Genomic DNA, 27,441 nt, shown 5'->3' with positions numbered 1-27,441 from the left:
CATTTGGGAGATCATTGATAGGAGATGGCATCATCAACTTCATAGGCCCATCCATGCAGCAACCTATTATCTGAATCCGACATTCCATTTTATCCCTTCTTTCAAGGCTGATGTGGAGGTCCTTAATGGGCTATACTCAATCATGGAGAAGATGGCACTTGCTGGTACTACTCAAATAGAGCTTATTCGAGAGCTATAGTTGTTCCCAAATGCACAAGGGGAGACCTTCTCTCGTCCTATCGCCAAAGAAAGTAGGACAACTATGATGCCAGGTAAAAATAAATTGTAAGGCTTAATTTTAATTTTATTGTATATTGTTAAATTAGTTTGAGTGAGACTGATTTTATTTATTTTTCTCATTTCAAACTCAGATAATTGGTGGAGCTTTTTTGGCCCAATGACACCAAATATTCAGAAGTTGGCCATTCGCATTTTGAGCCAACCATGCAACGCATCTGGTTGTGAGCGCAATTGGAGTATGTTTGAGCACATACACTCCAAGAGGCAGAATAGATTATTTGTGGAGAAGATGAATGATCTCGTCTTTGTTCACTACAACCTCCGCCTGAGAATGAAAAAGAATGCATTAGTTGACATCTATCCTATCATTCTAGATGAGGTTGATCTTGATGCAGAGTGGGCCACTGAGACAAATCCTGCGACTGTCTTTAGTGATAATGACACTGATTGGATCAACCAGGTAGATATAGAGGCTGAGGTTGTAGCCATGGCAGAGGAGGAGCGAAGAGCACAAGCAAAGACAAGAGATTCAGAGGCAGATACTAATAATGACACAAATGTTCCTGATGTTGGTGAGCATGGCATGGTGTCATGGGGAGTGGCTATGGCTGCCGAATCATCCAAGACCCACCTTAGATGCCTTCGTAGGGGGCTGGGGCTAGAGGGTGCACGCTCCTCTAAGCCATAGGCTTGTAGTTGTATTTACCTTTGGTATTTGTGTGGAACATTTGATGATGATCATATGATGACATGAATTTTTTATTCCATGAGTTTTGTAATATTGTATACATTTGACAATATTTATATATCTATGTTTGTTATTTCCTTCAGCTACAATTTGCGTTTATGCTTATGTGATTGATGTATACTTGTGTATGTAATCAAATGAGCCGAGTTTGATGATGTTATTGTGTCTCTAAGGTGTATTCAATAAAGGGTGCATGAAACAAGTTTTAAATCTTTAAAAATCTTTAAATTTCTTGAGTTTTTCACTTTCCCGAGTCCAGCCAAGTCTGACTCCGAGTCCCAAGTCTGAGTCTGAGTTGACCTTGTCGAGTCCGAGCCGAGTCTGAGTTTCGTTTCTTTGGTGCAAACAGATGCACTTGGCATGATAGGATATACATGGATTGTAGAGAAAGAATCCACATCTATGTCAATTGGAGACATAGGTACATCCAAAGACAATTGGGGAATGATTGTGTGAGGAGAATCTGAGTCCATCGTAGGAGGGGATCTTGTTGTATTCTCCTCATGTGCTTCGTCTTCATGGTTGATAACGTGAATTCGCACTTGAGGTTTCTCTTTTCCCTTTAATGACACCTCTTGTGGAGGAATAACTAAGGCTCTACTGAAGAGCACATGGTTATACTGAGAGGGGGTGGCAAATCACTATAACAACAAAATTTACCAACTTAAACTCTTTCAACTTCAATCACAACTATATAGCTTATCTTGTTAACATATTCATTGTATACCAACATTCATATGTGATCTAACTAAGATAAACACAAATAGAACACAAGATATATACGTGGAAACCTTTACGAGAGAAAACCACGGCAAATTAATGCTTTTATAAATTTCTTCTTTTACAATGTTTGTAGGCACCAACCTACTAGAGGCACAATCCCTAACTCTGTTTGTGAGCACCAACCCACTGAAAGCACCAACTCCCAAATCTGATTTTGTGAGCACCAACCCACTGGAAGCACCAACTCCCAAATCTGATTTTGTGAGCACCAACCCACTGGAAGCACCAACTCCCAAATCTGAATTTGTGAGCACCAACCCATTGAAAGCACCAACTCCCAAATTTGAATTTGTGAGCACCAACCCACTGGAAGCACCAACTCCCACTTCAGATTTGTGAGCAGCAACCCACTTCATATAAATCTGATTTTCCACCTTGACAATGTTGCTATATCAACTGATGATGGACAATTTGATCTTCTCAAATCTGCACATATTTCTTCCTAAATCTGTTACAAATTCTTCTTCAAAATCTGCGAAGTACTCCTCCACAAATCTGCTGTCAAATCTGCACTGAATCCTTCTCACAAATCTGCCTTTAAACTTTCTCTCATGATTTTTCTTTTATCTTCTTATTAACAGATCTCTATGTGTAAATCTAATAAACTCTTATCCCCCACATACTACTTATCACACACACCGCATACTTTACTTGCTGAATTATAATTTCAGCATTCCTTTTATTACACTCACTTTATTCATTAAATCAAACTCAATTTTTTCTGAATTATGATTTCAGAATTATATTCACATATTTCACGCACACACTCTTCACATAAAGGTCTTCTTTTATTTTTCACACACATTCCACTTATACTCGCAATATGATTTTGATTCCTTTATATACTTCTCATGTAACTTTCTGGAGGGTTGCATCCTTTCGTATCAATGGTTATGATCAGTAATAATGCCCTTTCCTTAACCGATGAATGGATATGTTAAATTATAGTGGGTTATAGCTATCGGTTGATTAGCATATACTATGTAATCATTAAAGGTCACATCTTTTTCTCAATCCTCATCCAAGGTAGTGACTTTGTCAAACATAGAACATGGATGAAATCCTTCTCATCGCTACTCCTTAATTTATTATATTTCTTCTTTGTCTGTAACTGCTACTTAATGTTTATTGTTTATAATTAATATAAACAATTCCAATTACTGTCATAACTGTATATTAGATGGGCTAGCAAAGGATTCAGTCACCTTGGAGAATCAACCATATAATCAGTCTTTTCTTCTTGAACATTCAATCAATTTCCTTAATCACTATTCATTCTAGCCTCCTCTCATGGTCATTGTCATTATACTTGTCACAATTGAATATATATATTGTAATGCATATCTAGTTCCAATTGTATCGTCCAACGTACTCCTATTCCTTACGACATCAGTGATAGTTAAATAATCTTAGTTTTCCATCTTGAAATCAATGACAAACAATTCCAACATCTACTCACCCTTAGCTTGATCCCGATGTCTGAGAAAGAAGCACCTTCTTTGGATTTAACCCTAACTTCAGACTTACGCCCAACTGGTCCTACTGAACCACTTTCTGCCCCAACCTTGATCTTAATGGTTTTGACATTATTATTTTTCAGCCAAGCATTGGTGTTGGCAAGGATGGGCTGAAATCTATCAAAGATGGAGATACACTCCTTCTGCGACCATTGGAGAGACGAAAGAGGAACCTCAGCAACCCTCTATTCTATATACTTTGGGTCAAGAGTTTTCCCGTCACCTACCATGCCCTTCTAGAATCTTGGTCAAATCCAGATCCACGATTTGCTCCAAGTTGAGCATGTTGTAATCCATCTTCCTAACATCTTCTTCTATACGAAGGTCAACCCATGTATCCTCAATGCGATGAACATGAGTTAAGGCTCTTTTAATTTTGTCCATCATCCCTCAATAATCAAAATCCTTCCTCGCCTTGAACTTCTTCAACTTGATTTCTTGAAGTTTTGTCTCCATTGCTTTGGCACTTGTTCAGGTTGTCAAGTAACATCGCCCAATCTGTAGTGGATTGTGCGAGGATATGTTGATGCCTAACTTATGGTTCGCTAACTGGACTGCATGAACCGTCATCAACTACCTAGCCCCCTTTCTAGAGTGGACATCAGAGACGAAGGAGTTGGCCTATCATTGGAGTCTCGTAGGCTAGCAGAGGTTGATTGGGACTCATTTAGTGCATATAGTGATTGGATTTTGGCTTTACAGGCAGTTTGGAGTAGTTCCTAGATTTTAGGGGATATCCTTAAATTTTAGGAGGTCGTGACAGTTGCCAGTCGTGAAGTTATTCATGACCTTTCAGATGGTTTCAGTTTCAAGAGATTTGGGTGTGTTTCCTAGTTTCTAGGAGCATCCCTAGATTTTAGGGATGAGACTGCCAGTTGATCCATGATTTCCGACATCAGTCACAGACAAGTGACAGGTTCAGTTTCAGGCTTTTGGTGTGTTTCGAGCTTTCTGTAGCTTTTAATATTTTAAATAAGGCTATGTCTATAGCCATTTCAGAGTAATAAGGAGTTTTTGGCTTCATCTGGATTCATATGCCCATGTGTTATAGCTCGTTGGAAAGGTCTTGAACTTTTCTAAATGATTTTCACTTGCCAGGGTCCTTTTGGCACTTGGAGTTATTTTATATTGAAAAAGTGGTGTTTTCTCTATACTTGGGCCCCCAATATTGGGAAATATGACTTTATATTAAAGTGCACTTTTCATATATCTTTAGGGTTCGATTTGGAAGGAAAGAGATAGAAGGAGAAGGAAACCTAATTTCTCATTATCTTTTACATATTGAAAACTTGTTTGGTGTGATATTGGTCTGGTAGAGCAATTCTTCAATCTGGGACACAAACCCCATGATTAGTACTGGCTGGGACATAGCCCTCAGCTATAGATTGGCAGTGGATTCTTTTGGCAGTGGCATTATTGGTCAAAGTGTATGCTCTATTCCTTGTGGAGATTCAGATTGCTTGGTGAGGGTTTCAGCAGGGTGGTTGAATTTCCCAGCTGGGGCGTGATTGTTTCAGCTTGATGCCACCATTACAGCAGGTACACTTTAAGCTGGAAGTGGTGAAGACTTTCATTCAGCCATAGCTGGTGTTCTTGGTTTGTGTTCATCATCTACCCTTCAGTTGGCGCCATTATTGGATGTAAGCACATCCCCAGTGCGTAGGGAATAATCTGGATATTATAAATCAGAAATTTGCCTGGTATGATTTGTATCAATTCTGATTTAATTGAATGTTCTTACTTGTTTCAGCTTCCTTCCTTATTTGTTGTTCTTTATTCATTACTTGCTTATATATTCAAAAAAATACAAAAAGAAACCAAACATTCTGCAACTTCTCTCTATTCTGTAAGACCATCAGCAAAATCACAGGAAAATATAGTTTATTATTTTAAAAATTACAGCAGATCAGCAAGGGGATCCATCAGGAATCTTTAAGTGGTATCAGAGCCTACATCCTGCCAGCCTGTAGGGTTTTTGAGAAATTGTCACATCTAGGTATTGGATAAAAAGTTTTGATAATTCATTCCAGTATCTGGGTATTTGATAAAAGGTTTTGATAATTCATATCAGCAACTGGGTAGTTGTCAGCCTACACATTTATGCTTACAGTTGACAGCTGGTAAGACAATACTCTGGCCAAAGTCCCAAAATTGTTGAGAACAAACTTTATTTCGACCTCCGAGATCCGTTGGGATATCAGTTTAGTTACAAGTAAATACCATGGCTAGAACTAAAATTGGGCACTCAATAGTTTCATCTTGTCCAACACGAAAAAGTAGGATGCCTCCTGCCAAGATATTTAATAATACAGTTATGAGCAGCTATCATCAGGAATCGGGAATGGACAGAGAACTTTCATTTAGGGGTAATATACCAATACATAAGAATGTTTTGGTGCCTTCAAGTTTCAATGAGTGGGACAAGAATTTATGTGATGGTTTTGTTAGACATGTGGATTCAACTCAAGGAGACATTAGGATAGCTTTGGATAATGAATTGTCCTCACCTTCCGTCAAGGGATTTCCCAAGAGGCAATTGATTTAGAGGTTAGCAATTCTGATTTTCATGACAACAGTGAGGTACCTTTGCATCAGCTTGAGGTATCAATGTCTACACTTGTACAAGATGGTGCCAATGGGCTGTCACATGAAGGTAATCAAAATTCGGGTACCAATGATGCTTTGAATGTTGAGAACTCATATCATGATGATTCTGATTTTATAGATCAGACCTTAGAATCCAGCCCAGTATGTTCTCTTAGTAGCACTGGACCCCAGGATCATGAGCCAGTGGGTTGTGCAGACACATGGGATGCAGAAGAGAGTGATGACAGTGCATTTTCAGCAGTATCATCATTGACGGATGTGGTGTTCTCAGAGGCACAGAGCAGCAGTAGTTTGGATGAGGTTGTATCCATGGCCGAGTGCATACACAATGTTAACTATAGAGAGGTATAGGATATAGATACAACTTCTTTCCACAATGTAGATTTTGAGTTTGTACAGTTACAAGAGAGCCAACATTCTCGGACTCCTCATCACCTGATTGGACAACTCAAGGTTGATGACAGGATTATAGACACAATTATTGAGCATTTCGATGTCGCTCGCTAGTTGTTGGCTACACATAGTTGGAGCACCCCCATGATTGATGAGCAAGGCAGCAGTGATTTTTCCTTACCAGAGTTTCATGCTCTTTATGGAGCCATTGGGATACTGAAGCATGAGTATTTAGAGTTAGTGGCTGACCGAGATTATCTCCTTCAGAGGGATTTTATTAGTTATGGTGCTTTGTTGAGGGAAGAGGAGGAAGTTGATATCCTCTCTCTGGAGCTTGAGGCGACTGTTGTTGCATGGGAGGATACCCAGTTGTCCTTTCAGGAAGCGAACTCCAGATTGGAGGAGCTTTCTGATAGATTAAGAGTGGCACAGACATCATCAACGACAAATACAGTACAATGTTCTACTGTGACACTGCGAGATTCACCAGAGAGTTGTGATTTGACTCACGATATTACTCCATCATTGTTTTCACAGGCGACTAGCAGTTTGTCAGCTGGTTGGGAGTATGATACTCCTGTTGACTTGTTTCCTTCTCTGGAAAGCAAATCTTCTTTTACACCTCTTACAGCTGACGAGGGAAACCAGAATGTTTCACCGCAGAGCCACAGTGCTCAGTTGAGGTGTATTTTGGATTTTGGATCTCAGACATATGAGTTGTCTTCGGATTCATGGTTTGAGAGCAGTGGGAGTGATGATGAGTTTGATGGACAAGATTATGACACAGAGCCATTGAGTGAGCCTACGAGAGTCCATTTAGATTACCTCGCGAGGAGTGCACTTCATTTCTCTTTTATTCCGATTGTAGATGATTGGATGGCTCGCAGATGTGAGTTGGTTCGGGACTTATACTATCCATGTTGCGATAGTGCTCTCCCATCTTCAGAGGATAGAGTTATTGATTGCAGGCACCTAATCCAGTAGTTTGGGATGGATTGTTTGCGGGATCAGCAAACAATCAACCGTTATGATGAGCAATGACCGTCAAGAGTTTTTCATCTCCTTGACACAGAGACTTCATCCAAGATCATGGGGGAAGGATGATGCATGGATTAGCAGGTGTGTTGTTGTGGATGGTTATCATAGGTGTGAGAGTTTCACAGTGGCTGTAGAGAAACATGGTATCAAGGATGCCTCTTACTATCATTGTCTCTTCATGACAAATGGATGTGGATTTAGTTTTATTTGGGATCCAGGTGTTGATTCATTTGATACAGCATCTTATAGGGATTATAGTATGTTGTTCCAGATATTAAGATTATATGGCACTTATATCAGAGGAGAGCAGCAGGAGCAGTTTATGTCCTACAGGTGGTTTGTGTGGGATCATGGTATAGACATGTGTAGTACCTTTTTTTCGTGGATCCTACACGGGTTGCTTCACTTCAAATGTATAGATGTAGTCGTGGGTGTACAGTGGTTGTTGACACTCGGATGGTATGTTCAGAATTTCACGAGGATGGAGCTGGAGTTTACCCACTATCCATCTCAGTTTATCGAGCAGAGTGGGACGACAGTTGATCCACAGGTTGATTGTCATCAGATAGCTAACGTGGATGAGTTATGTGATGTTACTCCTAGTGAGTACTTTGAGCCAGTTGATGTGGCAGTTTCACCTAATTCTCTAGACAGGGTGATTATTTCATTGCTGGTGGGTGATTACATATTTTTAGATACCAGCCTGGATAGTGATGATTTTAGTCAGTATTATATATTGTCTAGTGAGTTGGCATTAGATCTTCCGGCACATCAGCAGCGATGTGTGGCAATTGTGTGTCACTTTTGTCAGATGGGGTCAAATCACAGAGGGTCTTCCATGGATTGGCATTCATTGGATATTATGACGGATGTTATACATGTTGGTGATCACACACACACTAGTGATCTTGGCATTTATGGGTGTTTGATCTATGGAGATGATATAGTTTTCCATTGCTCACTTGAGGTATTCAGCGGGAGCTATGCTTCGCTCTGGGACCCAGGCAGTGTTGATTTGACAGCTCAAGTGCTTCAGTGTTTTGAGGACCCATTCCAGATCGGGGTATTGCATGTTGTTTATATCAAAGATGAGCAGCAGTTACATGCAATGATTTGTTTACGTCTTATTTGGGATGGTGGAGGATTGGTGTTTCCGTTGCTTGTGGGCAAGCAACTCCGAGAGGGGAGAATTGTCATGTCCCCTTTCTAGAGTGGACATCAGAGACGGAGGAGTTGGCCTATCATTGGAGTCTCGTAGGCTAGCAGAGGTTGATTGGGACTCATTTAGTGCATATAGTAACCGGATTTTGGCTTTACAGGCAGTTTAGAGCCAGTTCGGAGCAGTTCCTAGATTTTAGGGGATATCCCTAAATTTTAGGAGGTTGTGACAGTTGCCAGTCGTGAGGTTATTCATGACCTTTCAGATGGTTTCAGTTTTAGGAGATTTGGCTGTGTTTCCTAGTTTCTAGGAGCATCCCTAGATTTTAGGGATGAGACTACTAGTTGATCCATGATTTCCGACATCAGTCACAGATAGGTGACAGGTTCAGTTTCAGGCTTTTGGTGTGTTTCGATCTTTCTGTAGCTATTTGGGTTATATTTTTAATATATTTAAATATTTCCTAAGTTAGCGTTTTAATATTTTAAATAAGGCTATGTCTATAGCCATTTCGGAGTAATAAGGGGTTTTTGGCTTCATCTAGATTCGTATGCCCATGTGTTATAGCTCGTTGGAAAGGTCTTGAACTTTTCTAAATGATTTTCACTTGCGAGGGTTCTTTTGGCGCTTGGAGTTATTTTATATTAAAAAAGTGGTGTTTTCTCTATACTTGGGCGCCCAATATTGGGAAATATGACTTTATATTAAAGCGCACTTTTCATATATCTTTAGGGTTCAATTTAGAAGGAAAGAGATATAAGGAGAAGTAAACCTAATTTCTCATTATCTTTTACATATTGAAAACTTGTTTGGTGTGATATTGCTCTGGTAGAGCAATTCTTCAATCTGGGACACAAACCCCATGACTGGTACTGGCTGGGATGTAGCCCTCAGCTATTGATTGGCAGTGGATTCTTTTGGCAATGGCATTATTTGTCAGAGTGTATGCGCTATTCCTTGTGGAGATTCAGATTGCTTGGTGAGGGTTTCAGCAGGGTGGTTGAATTTCCCAGCTGGGGCATGATTGTTTCAGCTTGATGCCACCATTACAGTAGGTACATTTTCGCTGGAAGTGGTGAAGACTTTCATTCAGCCATAACTGGTGTTCTTGGTTTGTGTTCATCATCTACCCTTCAGTTGGCACCATTATTGGATGTAAGCACATCCCCAGTGCGTAGGGAATAATCTGGATATTATAAATCAAAAATCTGCCTCGTACGATTTGCATCAATTTGATTTAATTGAATGTTCTTACTTGTTTCAGCTTCCTTCCTTATTTATTGTTCTTTATTCATTACTTGCTTATATATTCAAAAAAATACAAAAAGAAACCAAACATTCTGCAACTTCTCTCTATTCTATAAGACCATCAGCAAAATCACAGGAAAATATAGTTTATTATTTTAAAAATTACAGCAGATCAGCAAGGGGATCCATCAGGGATCTTTCAATCTTCCTGACATCTTCTTCTATACGAAGGTCAACCCATGTATCCTCAAGGCGATGGACATGAGTGAAGGCTCTTTTAATTTTGTCCTTCATAATCAAAATCCTTCCTCGCCTTGAACTTCTTCAACTTGACTTCTTGAAGTTTTGTCTCCATTGCTTTGGCTCTTGTTGAGGTTGTCAAGGAATATCACCCAATCTGTAGTGGATTGTGCGAGGATATGTTGATGCCTAACTTATGGTTCGCTAACTGGACTGCATGAACCGTCATTAACTGCCTAGCCAATTCCATTAGGATGATCTTGCAAGTAGGATATCTCGGAAGCATATATGGCTGATCTTCAAAGCATCGAACTCTCATGTAAGTGAAAGTTGGGAACTGAAGGAACAAACACCCATATTCATTGACCTTCTTCGAGGCTGCCTCAAACACTCTCTTGTTCTTGAGTGTTTTATCAAATAAACACATTAAGTGGCCAAAGAAGGCATTCTGCACCCTCCTGTAGTGAATCCTACTAGGTCTCAAAGTGAGTTGCTCGTAGTATTTCCATACCGGTACCAACGATCTGTCACCTTTGGTAGAAAGACCGGGAAATTGTCTAAGTGACGCTGCTATGTACACTAAGTATGAATTCATGTAGAAGGTGAGAGTGGTTGAAACTTGTGATAGCTGCTCACACAGGTTATCACTGATGACTTCACCCCAGAAGATATGAGATTGCCCTTTTCTCACGACTATAATGTATTTGTACATCCAAATCTCAAATACATTGGAATGTTTCAACCCCATTATTCTGTTGAGAAGTGTGATCATATCGCTGACTTCCTCCATGAAATCAGATCGATACAATTTGGGCCATCTAGAGAAACAACTCCTGGGAGTTTTGAGCCATTTAGAATTGATATGTCTTATGCAATCTGACCATAGGTGAGGCAATTGTAGAAGTGATGCAAATTATTCTCAAAAAGGAGATAGAGGCCGGAATGAGCATAGATATCAGCGAGTTGGAAGAAAGAATACAAGTCATTTTCCATAGAATTGATGGGTCGATCACAGAAAAGCAACTAGATGGCATACATGCACTTATGGTACTTGTTAGCAAAACAAGAGATTATGAGCCTGGATGGGATACTACTTTCGCCTTGGCCTTTGGAGAAATTATCTATCGGGAAGAGCAATTGAAGAATATGCCAACAGCCCCAATAATTGAAATTGAATGCATGACGACCAGGTTCATTGAATTTGCCAGAAGAGAGAGAAAAGGGGAACAAAATTCTAGATGACAACTTGCTATGATCCTATGTGGCGGATCATTTTCTTATTGGAGGATTCTTCCTCATTATTTGTGTCGATTGGATGTCACATTCCCATTGGCTGATGGTTTTTGTTAATGTTTATCTAGATAGGTTTTGATTGTATCAAACCCTAATTAGGGTTTAGGTGGTGAAATCTTGGCCTTTGATCTTCATTCAATCTAGGTCATTTGTCATATTTGGGAGCACTATATAACCCCCACTCATTTTCATTTGTAAGGGATGAGAGGAGAAACTTGAAGAATTGTTGCTATTTTGCTATTGGATTAATAAGGACATTGAATTGTGGTGTTTTCATCTTCTCAAATCAAGCTTTAAGATTAGCTTAAGTGTTTAAGTTGATTGATAGAATGTTGTGTATGATTCATGGTGGAACTCCTAATCCATACCACTAGCAATTTGTTGATCGCAAATTCACCTTGTGTGGTCAACTAGAATTCTTGAAAATATCTTAGTTCAATTGTTATTCAATCATTGATGTGCATTTAATTGATGGTATCTATGTTTGGTAACGATTTGAAAATCATCTAATCTCCTGAAAAGATTGCATTAGCCTTTGTGGAGTTGTTCTCGCATGTCAAAGCAAAGACTAATAGAGTTTCACTAAAAGTCATCCATCATCCTTGCATTCTTAGGAGTAGCTTAGTACCTCTCAACCCTCAACTTTTGCCTTTTTTTTATCAAACTAGTAGAAGAAGTAGCAAGTAGAAGAGCTTTCTTGCATATCATTCAAAAGGCATTCCTTGAAGTTAGACATTCATCCCTTAAGAAGTACGTAAGGCCCCTTGGAGTAACAGCAATCACAACGACCAATTGTGTGTTGAAAAAAAATCCACAGGTATCGCATGTCTAAAAGCAACATGTAATTCTCACAGATGATTCAGATGTGCACAACAATATTCTCACGGGCAATACAAGTGTATACGCAGTAGAGCCTTCACGGGTGTTGTGGATACACACAGTATATACTTCAACTACTATCACTCTATTCTAAGGCTCTTGATCAAACAAATAATATATCCATCTAAAGCATATGAAGGGACATGACCCTAAATAGGGTAACCCATCAAAACAAGAGTGTGATTAGGATAAACAAATCTGATCAACAATCCCTCACTAATGAGATGAATACTAATTAAATATTAGTTAAGGATAAGTCAGCGATAAGTAAGATATTAATAAAAGTTAAAGATAGCAGTCAGGGGAAAGATATCTCCTGCTGCTATAACATCAATGCTCCCTCTTAGCTACAAAGGTATCTTTCCATATATAGTTCATCACGGAATCACTCAACATGATGTCCACCATGGCTACTCCCATGTATGGAAAGGAATATGTGTGCATGTGTCCATCACGGAGTCACTCAACGTGATGTCGTCATGGACTCACTCAACATGACGTCCACCATGGCTACTCCTAGAGGGTGGATAAACACAAGTACAAGAGAATCATCACAGAGTCTCTCAACGTGATGTCCACAATGGCTACTCCCATTAATGGAAAGAAACATATAATCATGGAGTCACTCAACATGACGTCCACCATGGCTACTCCCAGAGGGTGGAAGGAACCACATCTCCGTCTCAAAGATGGACAAGGGCTTTCACCTCAAATTTCTCTATCTCAGGGAAAAATGCATTAACAAGGGCTTTCACCTCAAATTTCCTTATCTCAAAGAAAAATGCATTAACAAGGTCTTTCACCTCATGATCATGGGACTCACTCTGAAGCTCCAAGAACTTGCATCAACCTCCTGACCTCCTTGTCCAAGGTTGCCTCAGTTGGTTTGTTAGACTCCCTTTGAATGTTATTTCCTCCTCTTTGAAGAAAGTGATTGCAATGACAATCTCAATAGGTTCATCCTCTTCAAGAGATGTCTCTAGTTATGTGCCACCAACTCAGTCCCATGGTAGCAAGTTGTGTCTCCATTCTTTAGCCTACGTGACTTCCTCACAGGATGCATTTTTTTGTGCCATTTTGCCAAACAAGTAATAATAACAACAAGCAAACCTTCTGGTATGGCAACAATAGCCAAAGCCACTGCAATCTCAGAGTAACATGTACACTTTTCAAAAGAAAACTTGAAATTCCATGGCCAACCATTCACAATCTCCCATGAAAGTAAATACTTAAGATTTATTAGCCAAACCAATGCACAAACAACTCCAATAATGGAAGTGAGAGCCTCCCCAAACTCATTCAAGTTTTTCTTCAATGGTGTATCTTCATCATGTTGAGATGCCTTGTGGATCTGAGAATTTTATTTTTTTCTATCTCAGTATTCATGCCAGTCTCCGTGAAAAGGAAAAATGGTGTCTACACCATCTCAAGCACGGTGGGAAATACTGTCATCTTTGCAGCTCCTACATACTCATCACAGACTGCGATATATACTGCCCTTATTGCCTCGAGGACTGCGTCCCCAACGCTAACGCCCTCTTCAAATGCTCCACTTGTCCACGTAGCGTCCATGTAGACTGCCACCACAACTCCACGGTGTCAAACCCCAATGCGAACCCCTTCCGCAGTCTGAATTGGCAACAGCGCCATTAGATTTTGCTACACCATGTCATAATTTAACCTCTTTCTCATTGGCAATGGCAAGAGCATGGTGAAGTGCATTAGTGGCATCCCTTCTCAACTATGCCGCTTGCTTTGCCCTTAGTTGTGCCTCCCGAGTGGCTGTGCATAACAACAGACGTGATCCTCGCTGCAATCAAAACAAGCTTCGCATTAACAAACTCCTAAGGGCTCACAGCCCTTCCATTGCTTCCCTTTAGCTTCTTCTTCGTAGGGCAATTACTACTTAGGACAGCATCTTAAGGCTTCCCACCATTTCTTTAAGCTAATTAGCACCCACGAAAAGGAAATTTACCGCCTATGAACCATTTTAAACCGGAAAACGCTCAAACCCTTGCAAATCTCGAGCAGAGATCCATTCCAGCACTTGCGAATGAAATTTCACATAAATGCTTGGCCAAATTGAGCTTTGACTAAACCCTCTGACCTTTTGGTACCTGCAAACCCCTATTATCGAACTTGGCTCTGATACCATGTTGAAAAAAAATCCACAGGTATCGCATGTCTAAGAACAACATGTAATTCTCACAGATGATTTGGATGTGCACAGCAATATTCTCATGGGCAATACAAGTGTATATGTAGTAGAGCCTTCACGGGTATTGTGGATACACACAGTATATACTTCAACTACTATCACTTTATTCTAAGGCTCTTGATCGAACAAATAATATATCCGTCTAAAGCATATAAAGGGACATGACCCTAAACGGGGTAACCCGTCAAAACAAGAGTGCGATTAGGATAAACAAATCTGATCAACACTCCCTCACTAATGAGATGAATACTAATTAAATATTAGTTAAGGATAAGTCAGCGATAAGTAAGATATTAATAAAAGTTAAAGATAGCAGTTAAGGGAAAGATATCTCTTGCTGCTATAACATCAACACTGTGATTATCCACAAGTCGTGACCCGACAATAGAAACCTTCGAGTCTTCCAATTGATCACAGAGTTTAGCATTTGGGAAGATTTTTCTCAAGAGAGGATAAGATACTTTTGGGTATTTTATTGTGTGTTTGATTGTGCTTAAAAAACACATCAACGGGACCTAGCCTAGACCTAGGGTGCTCCTGCACCATTTACAAAATCAATTGTGGTTAACATTAGTAAACATTATGGATAAATATTCAACATGCATGAACATTTGTTTTACGAAATCAATTGCATCGTTTCCATTATTGAAAGGAAAAGAACAAGATAATTATAGGCAAATATGCATTAAAGAATCATGATGTTATTATTGCATGAGTTAATTTGCATCTTCATGAGTTGTTGCATGAAAATTATGCAAATAAATGAATGCATTATAGCCATTATTGCATGAAAGAAAGGAGAGAAATGCATGTTGTCTGATTGTATTTGGTATACATGTGTGTTTGGGAAGGCTTACCTTCCGAGTTAGGGTGCCGAATATAGATTTACAAATAATGTGATTCCCTTTTTGGGTTCACCATTATATTTTAAAGAAATTTGGCCAAAGTCAAGAATTCATTGAAATAGATGAGCATAGCCTAGCAAATTTATTGATAACATTCTTTGCCATATCCTGATTGTAGACATTGCATATTCATGTTAGGAATTGCATGAGTATTTCAGGCTTGCACTGAGGTACCCTCTTGCCTCTTGTTTTTGGGTTGCTAGGCTCTTCATCTAGGGTTGGGTGCTCTTCATCTCATGAAGAACTCTAGAGAAGTGTAAGGCTTTGTGGTTGTGTGGAAAAGCGCCTCAACCATGTTTACTTGTTCGATTTGCGGAGGACCCTTGATGGATAATGACGACCGAAGACCTTATTTGATTATATTTCATTATATATGTATCATTGATGAATATTTGTATGAACTTAAATTTCATAATTGATAAGACAAGATTACATGGAATGAGACCCAAGAGGTTTCATTGTATATATATATATCTGTGTGTGTGTGTGTGCGTATGTATGTGTTTGTGTGCGTGTACCCAGATCCAACACAATTACATGGGAAATGTGAATTTATTATATTTATATGAAAATCATTTCATTTTGTAAATGGTGTAAAATTGCGCATTTTTTTATTGTAGAAAATGCGAGACCATTACAATCATGCCTTTACCTTGAGTCTTGATTCGGGTACAAGAAAGATCCTCTCCTTGTAGAGAATCAATTCATTCACCATTTTGTATCTTTCATCTTGCAAAGTGCCAACCAAAACACTAGTGGCATGTACACAAAGATGAGCTAATGTCAAAAATGAAAGGAAAGTATTGCAATAAAATAAACTATTAAATAATAATAAATTGATAATGACAAGAAGAGATATCATTGAAGATATTTCACTACTTCCAATATAGAATAACTTTCACATAGAAAAGAAAAGGAAAATGTTGTTTGGCTATTTAGGGGCTTGCCTCAATCAAACCCTCAACTTGGGCTTTCCACCTCCATGAACAATCACATTGGATTTTGATAAAAGATATGATGAAGATAGAAGATTGACTTAACAAAATGTAATGCTAAAGATTAAAAGATATACTAAGTGCAATATGATGATATCAATAATATCAGAATGAGAAAGAATTAGAACATTGAGAGTGATTCACCCAGAAGTTACAGAAGGCCTCCAAAGTGGATTCAAAAGGCAGAACAAAGTTTCCTTTCACAAGAATCTATTCTTCCAATTAACAGTGATCTCCATCAGGGAACTCAAATGTGACCTCCTTGACAATACATCAGCCATAATGTTCTCGTTCCTTTTGACATATTCAATGTCCAAATTGTAAGCTTGTAGCTTATTAACCCATTTTTGTTGCTTGCCATTGAGATCGTTTTGCTTAAGGAAATACTTGAGGCCATTGTGATTGGTTTTATCAATCAACTTATCACCAACTAAATATATCCTAAACTTCGCCAAAGCTGCATTATGGCAAGCATCTCCTTATCATAAATTGAATATCTCCTTTCTCCACCTCTCAACTTTTTGTTTTCAAAATCAATTGGCTGCTTATTTCACATTTGAACAGCACCCATTCCTTCACTAGATGCATCACACTCAAGCTCAAATGGCTTGAAGAAGTCAAGGCCGGCCAAAACAGGGCATGTGCTCATGGTTTGCTTGAACTGATCAAATGATTTCTAAACTGCATTAGACCATACAAATAGCTCTTGTTTGGTAAGATTTAGCCATCGTACGGTTTTTATAACTAAGCGTTTCCATACACCATTCAAATTTTGTCATACGACCCTCATCCAATTCTATTGTATGACCCTCATTAATTTGTATTAGTTTTTAATTGCCAACATATATTCAATATCTATATAGAGGTTCATACATGAGACATCCATCATCATTATATGAAGGTGGAGATGCTTGTAAATACATTTGTTTGCATGTGAGCCCTAAGGCTTTATGTATTTGATTATTATAATAAAAATGAGAAATAAAGTTGGATATTTGTAAATAATAATATATATGCTACTTGCTAGTATACATGTCTGTTTAATAGTAAGCTCCAATTTAAAGTTCTCAGGGTGACACAAGGGTTCATTGAAAGCAATTTTTGATATATTAGTAAGAAATCATATGCATATGAAAATGTTATAAATCAACCCTTCAAGATTGTGAAGGCATACAAGGATCCATAAATCAGTGATTTTTATAATTGATCATTAGGTGCTTATTTGATGATTCTTATATTGTTGATATGCCAAATGAGAAGGTAATGACTGCAGTGTTTTAAGCAACGGACCACTAAAAACCATCAAGTTGAAAGTACACAAATGTTTGTCATTACCAGCAACGAAGTAGAACCAGTACCATCTACCATAAAGTTGAAGTGATAGCTTGTGGGAAAGGGATTGGAGCACAACGGATGTAAATGTTAAGAAAAACAAAATGGCTAGGCCTTGATTGCAGTATTATTTATTTGCAAAAGTTGTTAGTGAGGTAGCATTATGTATAGGTCTCTCCTGCTGGTCTTCTTTGACCGAAGTAGATGAGTTTCCCAGTTAGATCACTTTCCCTCAGGAGTACAGCATGAAAATATAGATAAACATGCGGATTCTCATTTCCTGTCATCTTGAACCTGCCTTTTTAGATGATCTGAACTTGAACAATGGTTATATAAAGTATTTATTTAGATTAATGTTGAAATTAAACTTACCAGGACTGCTCTCAAAACCTGGGGCAATAGACAGCTTCACTCCAAACTTCCTTTCTGTTGTGTCTCTTATAACACTAATTTTATGGAGTTGAGTAATGTTGCTCAACGGAATTGGGTGGATACTCCATCCAGAAACTGGAGAGCCATCAAGGAATACAGGAGAAAGCAGGCCCTGAGAAAAATATCACACAAATTACAGATAAGATTTTCGTTTCAGTTACCTGTTTCTACAAGATTTATTTCAATCTGCAATACATGACAAAGATACATGTTAGTAAGAATTTCTATTTGTAATTAGATTGTGCTATAATTTGATCAACTACGCATTTAAGGTGTGGTCTCTCTGGTGAAGAACATGAATTTTAATGTGTTAGAAAATGTTATAAATTAATAAGAAAGTTAGAATATAGTGAGCCCAGGTTTCATTTGTATACTCAAAGGCCACCATGTTCAAATCCCAGAAGGATGTTACCTCGTCAACAAAAAAGATAACATTTGTTATTCTATCAGAAAATTATTACTTGACATTGCAAACAACATTGAAAGAGAAAATTACTTAAAATGAAGTTTCAAAAAAGAAAAATGTTGTCAAGTACCACCAAACATTTTTCTACAAATAAGATAAAGATGTCTAGACCTGGAGTTATTCAGAAATTACTTCAGAAGTTTGAGAAAATAAAACAAGTACCACAAATAGCAGATTCTACTGAAAGGACTACTTAATTGAAAAAAAATAACTTCCTATGATAGCCTTGCATCAGAAGCTAGAGATATTTAGCTTGTTTGTTGAGACGGTCTTGGATTGCAAATTGACTCTGCTTGAGGTACTGGACATTTTTCAGAGGCAAATTAATAAACCTTTTCTAGGAATTCTGATCTCCTCCCTTTACTTCTATTAGATGAGTAAATACCCACAGACTGTCATTTATAATTGCAAAAACAATATCGATAGAGAAGTCCTTAATTTGGGCCGCTTTGGCAAAAAAGGGATGAAATTGTAAAGGCTTACTGTTGTCAGCTGCCTGGGGATTGGATTCTCATGAAATTCTTTGTGCCAGCAAGGTTGAAGAGGCTTTAAAGATTTTTCAGCAGTTAGTTTAATAGTGGTCATTTTACGAGTAGGGGAATGGAGGGATTTGAAACCTATCCTTAGGAGGGGAGGTACTCATATTATAATTCAGACTGATCCAGTGAATAAATCAGCTGCAGATTAGTCAGATCCCATCATCATGACCAGTTTTATTTTATTAAAGCCCACATACTTTTACTCATGCTCAAAATTCTTTACCAGTGTGTCAACTTTATTTATGCCAGAATATCGGTACTCAAAAGCTCTATTGATGGTCAAAGGTTTTATTGATGCCCAAAGGATTTTATTATATTCAATATTGAGAACGAACTTTGAGAAACAAGGAAGAAGAAAGTAACTTACTGCATTTGTTAATCATCACAGGATACATAACACTCAGACAACATTAATTAATGTCGACATAGCTAAGTCCCAGTCAAAACATACTTTGCTGAAGTCACAAGTGGACTGATGCCAAAAGGTCTACAAACACAAGATAAAGCAAATAGAGTGTTGACATCACACTAATATCATACTGCAGATTTGTTAACATCAGCAATACAACTCCCAAAGTGTTGCTCTTCTTCTGCTGAATCCTCTATCATGATTAGGAAAAAGAAAACATACCAGATAAACGTGGGAAAGTGAGAATTGACACATTTTTTATATTGTATTTTAGAGATGCTGACTAGTCAGATGACATTAATAAGTCAGAATAAAAAATATTTTTTTATGGAATCTTGTGCCAAAATAATGATAAGATCATAATTATGCCATGCTGTAATAAGCTATTTAAGAATGCCAACAAATTCTTAGTTTTGTGGGTCTCTGAAACTAGCCTCTAATAATTTGAAAATCAGTGTAATTCTTCTTAATGAAGTGTGAGCCTACCCTAGACCATAAAAGTGTGATGGATCGAATCTCATGCTTAGTAAATACAAAATATAGGATTTGTTAGAACAAGTCTCACGGAAAAAAAGTTAAGCCGTCTACCAACAAAGAAAAGTGAAGCGTATTTGAATTGGAAGATTTTAATAAAAGAAAATAAGACAATCAAGCACTAATTCATATTCTCTAACGTCTCAAAATATATTTATAACTTATAACCTACTATAAGTAGAAAACATGAATTTGTTATACTTTCACATGCATACCTTGGGATCATACATAAATTGTCCATAATTCACATGGCCCATGTTTTCCACCTGAAAAATCAATAAGAATTCTATCCATAAATTATGATTCTATTATTTATTTTCATGAAAATTTCTTTGAAGTACACATCTGAAGAACTGACAAATCTATTGCAAGTAATAGTTGTCCAACAGAATATGAAATAAGAATAACTCCTGTATAGGATTTCCTGTATCTGCCCTTAAAACATTTGTGAATCAAAAGATACTTGTTTTGCAGGAAAAAATGCTGGTAACAAAAACCAAATAACCAGCTTAAATATTTTTATACAATGTATGTTTCTATGAGAGGCATATATGGTGAAAGATCAAAAACTGAAGAATATCAAGACAAAGCATGCCCGAGAAGAGTACCTTGAACACGGAGATGTTAATGGCATACATGACAAAGCAACTAAAAGAAATGGAATGATAACTAAATTTGACATGGAACCACTTGGGAAAGACACTGAAATCTTGCAAATGAAATTAGCATACAGGAAATACATGCAAGGTAAAATGTTGCAATTTTAAATTAAAAAAATTGATTACACAATGACTGGCATAGAGCACCAGTATAAGACATGTTAACTATATTGTACTTACAGATTTTTATAAAGGCTTTGTCACATTAAATGAAAAACAAAGTTTTAATATCTGTGCAAAGAATAGAAAAAAATTGAAAGTGAAATTAGAACGTAGGAAATGAATGAAGGTTGAATTATGAAAGACAACCACAAAATGTTGGCTCTTATTGTTTAAACTGATGGAAAGTTAACAGTGACATAGAACACAGATATATAAGTTAACTTACATACATAGATGCTTCCTGATTACACATCTCCGTCAAGGTTGCTGTTTACGGTTTGGGCTTGGGTTTGTCTTTGAGAGTTTGGTTCATGGTTCGAGCAAAATATTTTTGGAGGTTGGGTTCATTTTGGGTTTGTCCTTCCAAAAACATATAAAAGTAAAAAATATATACATATATGCAGCAGTAATTAAGTTCAAGATACACCACTACACTAATAGTCAAATAACATAGCAAAATACACCACCATATTAATAGTCAAGACTCAATTGTCATGATATATATTAAAGTTTTAGTTCAAATAACATAACAAAATACATCACCATATTAGTGTTTTAGTTAAAAAAAAAAATAATGTCAAGTGTCAACAATCAGCCATCATTGATCAAATATTATATAGGTCATCAAAAATATCAACATGCTCCATATTCTGTGGTAAATTTGAAGAACCACAAATAGTGCCACTGGCATTGGCACTGACACTAGCATTGCCAGCAGTACTAGAATTCTCAGTCTCATGCTCACTAGGTGGCTCATAGTCATCATCAACTCCAAGACTGCAAGGTGGGAAACTGAAGCATCCAACTCAGCATGCTTTGGCTCAATATCTTGTTGCTTTGTCTCACCTTGTTTGTAGGAATTTTCTTTGTGTGTGAGGAGCCGCAAGTTTGAATGCACAAACACCAAGTCCTTCGCCTTTTCAGAGTGTAGTCTATTGCGTTTTATTGAGTTGATGAAGGAGTATGTGCTCCAATCCTCTCAGATGAAGATAAACTAGCAACCTATCAAGATTTTGAAATTAGAAAGAAGAGTTATAAATAAAATTAAAATATAAATAAAACAATAAACTTAAAAACAAGATAGAAGATTTTTTTTATAAAACTAAGAACTTACTTGCGATAAAATTTTGATCGCAAGAGGTTGTGGGTGCTCGAATGATTCTCCATGGAAGTACCACCAAAGAGCATCAAGACAATCATTTGTGCTTGCAAAACTCATGAATTCAGTCCTCATTGCAGGCCGTATGTCATGGTGAAAGAGTCTGCGAAGTGTTGCCTTGTACCTTTGAGCAACTTTGGGATCTCTATATGGGGCAACTCTTGTGCCACTAAGAAGTCAATAACTATAATGCTTGGGACTCAATGCAAAGGCAAGAAGATGCAATGGAATGGTCATTTTGTTCCATCTCTCCATTATAATTTGTTGTAGTTCTTTGAAGAATGTTTCTTCGGGATCTTTCTTTTTTTCATTTATGATGATTTCAATCTTATCAATCATTGAGCCGATGCCATCATATACCTCATCCAAACAAGGCCTGCCCATGTAAATATAACAAATCATGCTCAATATAGGCTCAACGAAACTCAAAAGGTACTCAACATGATCCCACCAAATGTCATCCAGTATCACTTTCCTGATGTTTTCTGCCCTTGTAGTGCTAGATTGCCTCCATATGCTCCAATTAGGGCTGATTACCATGCTAGATAATGCCTCACAAACCTTCACAAATACTCTCAACACAATTGTGTTGAAGCCGAAAAGGGTCTCACCAACCTATTTCAAAAACCTTTTATGATTTCTAGAGACAAAAACCTTTTTGGTATGCTTTTGGATATGATAAACGTTATATGATTTTTGGAGCCAAAAACCTAGCTCTTCCAAAGGGGTGGATTCATGATGGAGTCTACATCTGTGCAAATTTGTGAAATCTCCTTTGGAGACAAATTTGGTGATTGTTTTAGAATTTAGAATAAATACAAAAGTTTTGCCAAGAGATATTACGGGAGCCAGACGGTTCAATTTCTGATATTCCAATGAGTTCTAATACTTGTGGCTCTTTCAAAATTGAAGATTTATTTTAGAAAGTCGTAGTGATTAGTATTTTTGTACATAGAACCGATTAAGAGAAAGATTATTTTATTTGTTATATTGGCGTCATACTCAATGCTCTTGGCATGAGCAATATATTATTTGAAAAGTAATCTTGCCGAAGGAAATATATCTATAATCTTTAATGTGGCAGAGGTTTGATTATTTTATGGAAGCATACTAAAGTGTGTAAATTTAATCACATTGTGCAGCTCCTATCATATTGCATAGCCAGTGCAAATAAGGGATTTGAGGTATAATATTATTGAGGCCTGAGAAGCTTATTTGAATTGATTTAATAAAGTAAGAACTATTGACTCACGGCATGGGGTATTAGAGAAATACATTGTGCCATGAAAATTATTCTAGCATAGATAAGGGAAGCTGACATTCCATACTCAGACAGATTGAAGAGTTTGTGGTTGATATCGAGGGCTACAGAACTAGCACCACTTCAATGGCACCTTAATCGTTGCCTTCCTTGAGCAGCTGCAATCACACAGGAAATTGCAGACCCTATTGCAGAGGAAGGTATGAATATAGAACATTTCAGTGGTTTTTGGAATGTGAAGATAATCAAGGGTATCTAACAAGTCAATGAGAAGTGAATATTTGTGACAGAGGTTTTAATACAAATAGAATTGAATACCATTAGAGCCTAGGCGTTAAATCGGATTTGTATATCTATTTCTTCATAAAAGTCACTGGTTAATGTGATTGTAAAAGTTTTACAAGAATCTGCTGGAATCACCGATTCTAGCCGGTTCCTGAGGCGAGGCATCCTGGCAGAGTCCAGGAGCCTCAAGACTCAGAATTGGCTATTCCAACAGATTCCCGAGCCCTAGAATCTGTCGTCCCAAAAAGATGAAAAAATTATAAAAAAAAACAATGAGTTAAAAGTTAAACACATTTGTTTCCCCAACCCCTAAAAGGCATTCTTATCATTTTCAAGCACAAGGAGGAGAGAAAAAGAAGGCTTCAAGAAAAAATAGTTGCCATTGAAGAAAAACCCAGTAGGCTAATTCAAGACAAAATATTGATTGAAGATCACTTGGGCAGGTTAGTAGCTTGCATTGATGTATTTAAGGCCGATGAGAAGGTGTTGAGTGGGCTCTACACAATTATAGAGAAAATGCAATCTGATTCATCACTTGGAGCACACATAGTCCGTGAGATAAAGAAGTTCAAGAATACACAAGGAGACCTCTTTGCACGAGACTAATGCAAGAAAAATCGGGTGCTAATGCAGCCAGGTAATAAACTTTTCTATATTTTACCATTTTACGTTAATTAACTCAAAGTTATAGACTAGAATTGATTTCTATTTTTTCTCATTTCAAACGCATGGTGGGAAATGTTTGTTGCTAAGGTGCCAAATCTACAGAGGGTTGTAGTTCGTATCTTGAGCCAATCGTGTAGTGCTTCAAGATGTGAGCGTAATTGGAGTGTGTTTGACCACATACACTCCAAAAAGCACAATAGGTTGTCAGTGCAAAGATTGAATGATCTTGTGTATGTGCATTACAACCTTCGCCTTCATCATAAACAAATCTTGGGCACTAACGCGTCTCCTATCATTTTAGGTGGAGGTTGATCCACAGTCAGATTGGATCACTCAGAGTGATGATCCTATCTTCAGCGATGATGACTTGGCATGGATTGATCAGGTGGATTGAGAGGCGGAGGCAGTAGCCATGGCAGAGGAGGAGGTTAGAGCACGAGGAGACCCATTGGAAGAGGAGGACGATGTGGATGTCACTAAGCTTGAGACACAGGCAGATATCATGGCTGCAGCATCATCCAAGATTTATATTAGGTACAACCGTAGGAGGGTTGGGGTGCCAAGTGATATAGGTTCCTTTGAGCAATAGACTTTTGGCTTTTATTTTGATATTTGTTTGAAAATTTTGGTGTGTTGGATTTCATATTCCGTGACTCTTGTAGACATTTGACACTATTTATATATCTAATGTGTTATTTCCTTCAGCTTGTGTTTATACTTATGTGATCAATGTATACATGTGTATGTCTTCAAAGTAGCTTCTATTTCATGAGATTATTGTGTATTTAATGTTTATTTATTAAAGGGTGCATGAAAAAAGTTTTAAATCCTTAAACCTCTCTGAATTTCTCGGGTTTTTCAATTTTCTGAGTCTAGGCGCCGAGTCCGAGTCTATGTTCGAGTCCAAAATCAGCTTGCCGAGTGCGAGGGGAGTACGGGTCTTGTAACACTAGTATGTAGTAAATTAAACAATGAATTATGTTTGGCATCAGACCATATCTATTCACTTTTTTGACTAAAGCATTTAGCAAGGCAACCACTATGCTAAAAGCCTAGACTAATGGTGAATGGCACCCATTCGTGTTAAGGGTAGGGTTTTCGTCCCACCAAAGTTCCAACGTAGGCCAACCCCCTTGTGGACACATGGTTGTCCAATCGTGGATGGTTCCAACCCTAGGTACACGCCTAGTGGGAATCTGCACCACCGCAACATTTAGGCTAGGACATTATAGCCCACCACACCTTGCAAGACTCAAGCTCGAGACCTTGGCTATGATACCAAGCAAGGCAAACACTACGTCAAAAGTTAAGGGTGGGGTTTTTGTCCCACTAGAGTGTTGGCACAGGGCAGCCCCCTTGTGGACACATGGCTGTCTGATCGTGGGTGGGTCCTATCCCTAAGTACATGCCCAACGGAAATCCACACAACATTTAGGCTAGGACATTACACAAGGGGAGGGACCCAATAACATTGATCTTCGTAAGTCCATTTAAATATTATATAGAAGTGAACTTATAAAAAAAATATTATATAAAAAACAACATCCAGATTTAAATACAAACTAAAATGAATTAGAAAGTACAAAGAATTGTGAATAATGAAAATCATCATAAGAATCAACTATAAGGTGACATATATTAGCTGAAAACATTGACTAAAGTTTGACAATCAAGCAAGATATGTAGAGACAAAAAGAATTAGACCTCAACATTTGAGACAAAGTAAACTACTGCAAGCATCTCATTTAGACATCACCTGCAGGTTGTACAAGCTATGCAGAAGCAGCTAACAAACCATGAAAAGTATGAGAAATAATAAGACTTTTCCAGAGCATCAATATATTCTTCATGTATTATGCACATATTACATATTAGAGGAATGGTAACAAATGAAGGTGAAACATGCAAATGCTGAATATTAACTTAATCCAGAAAGTATATGGCTAATGGTGTCTTAACCAACCATGAATTAAAGAGATGAAAATTACCAATATTAGCAGTTGTGAACCAGGGACACCTGCTAAATTTGGGATGGTGAGTGATGAATTTGACCATCGTTCAATTGCCCCTATATATATTGGAGTTTCATGCTGGTTGCCAGATTTTGGTGCAATAAATACTTGCGCTCGATCATGAACCTAAAGTTTCAAGGTAATTATAAAAAACAGATTGCATATGTCCAATAACTCCTAGAATCCAAATTAAATATTGATAATGATACACCCACCAATGGTATTGAAAGAATACTTCCAATTCTAGTGTGCAATGGAAGCCTCGACTGATATAGTATAAATCCAGAAACCTGAATCATATAAACACATAACAGACATAACTGCATGTACTTAGTATGTCCATATCTCATCTTATAAATGTTGGGAAACGGTTAAGTTCAATCAATAAAATAATAGCACAAATTTTACTTAGATAGCCTATATTCAGGAAACTGAGAATTTCAAGAGCTCTTGTACTAATGATACCTGCTGGAGGGATTCCATGGTTACAGGGCACTCAGATATAATTCCTTCTGGTGGTTCACTCAGTAGTTTAAGTGCATCAAACAAAGTTGCGATTCTCTGTAGATTCACCCGCCCATATATTTTTGTCCCTCTTGAAATTGGAATATCAGGAAGCGAGTTTTGACTGTACCTGCCAATCACATCGCGTAGTGCTGGATACACAAACCTATGCATTAGAAATCATAAATTGGTGAATGGATCAGGTTACCTCCATAAGAATGCAATATTCATCTCCAATGAGACAGATTAATGTCCATAGGATGATTATGGAAATCTAAATTTCCCAGAAATGGAAAACAAACTAGATTCTTGGCAATACAGTCTTATTTACAACTTAGTGTAATTTACAAATCAAAAAGACATTGAAGGCCTGAAATGTAAACAAAGACAAAGTATTTAGTTAGAAATTACATGCAGAACTTGGTGGGGATATTTTTCCTCAAACTAAAGCTATAACTAATTCATAAATGAATACTCTGCCAAGAAAACACAAAAAGATATAAATTCTCTCCATTGGCATAGGAATATTCAATTTACTATGAAGCCAACAGGTACATGACAAATTATAGTATCTTAAGTAGCTTGGGAATTGGTAAGGAAGAAAGATTAGAAAATGAACAGATCGAATAGAACCTTACTAATTCCAAAGTACCTTTGAATTTAGGATTTTCAACATCTCCATCTTCTCTGATTGGTGCATCCTAATTGAAAATAAATCATTTATAAGAATCAAAAAATCCAATTTATAAGAGTGCAAT

General features: G+C 37.6%; 1 protein-coding gene across 6 annotated transcripts in view; it reads right to left on the bottom strand.

The window, feature by feature from the left end:
* LOC131029002 (beta-galactosidase 17) overlaps positions 1-27,441 on the bottom strand; it is a 247,707-nt gene that overhangs the window by 72,652 nt on the left and 147,614 nt on the right. For all 6 annotated transcript variants that reach the window (XM_057959378.2, XM_057959376.2, XM_057959377.2 and 3 more), the window contains 6 exons: positions 27,336-27,384; positions 26,645-26,835; positions 26,395-26,469; positions 26,156-26,305; positions 20,191-20,241; positions 17,968-18,139 (listed from right to left, as the gene is read on the bottom strand). In XM_057959378.2, the coding sequence (XP_057815361.1) occupies positions 17,968-18,139; positions 20,191-20,241; positions 26,156-26,305; positions 26,395-26,469; positions 26,645-26,835; positions 27,336-27,384 (688 nt within the window). The remainder of the gene's footprint in view (positions 1-17,967; positions 18,140-20,190; positions 20,242-26,155; positions 26,306-26,394; positions 26,470-26,644; positions 26,836-27,335; positions 27,385-27,441) is intronic.

Source organism: Cryptomeria japonica, chromosome 1 (genome assembly GCF_030272615.1).
Source record: "Cryptomeria japonica chromosome 1, Sugi_1.0, whole genome shotgun sequence".
NCBI classification, from domain to species: Eukaryota; Viridiplantae; Streptophyta; class Pinopsida; order Cupressales; family Cupressaceae; genus Cryptomeria; species Cryptomeria japonica.
The sequence above is the reverse complement of the archived record's forward strand: the minus strand, read 5'-3'. Positions and strand labels throughout refer to the sequence as shown.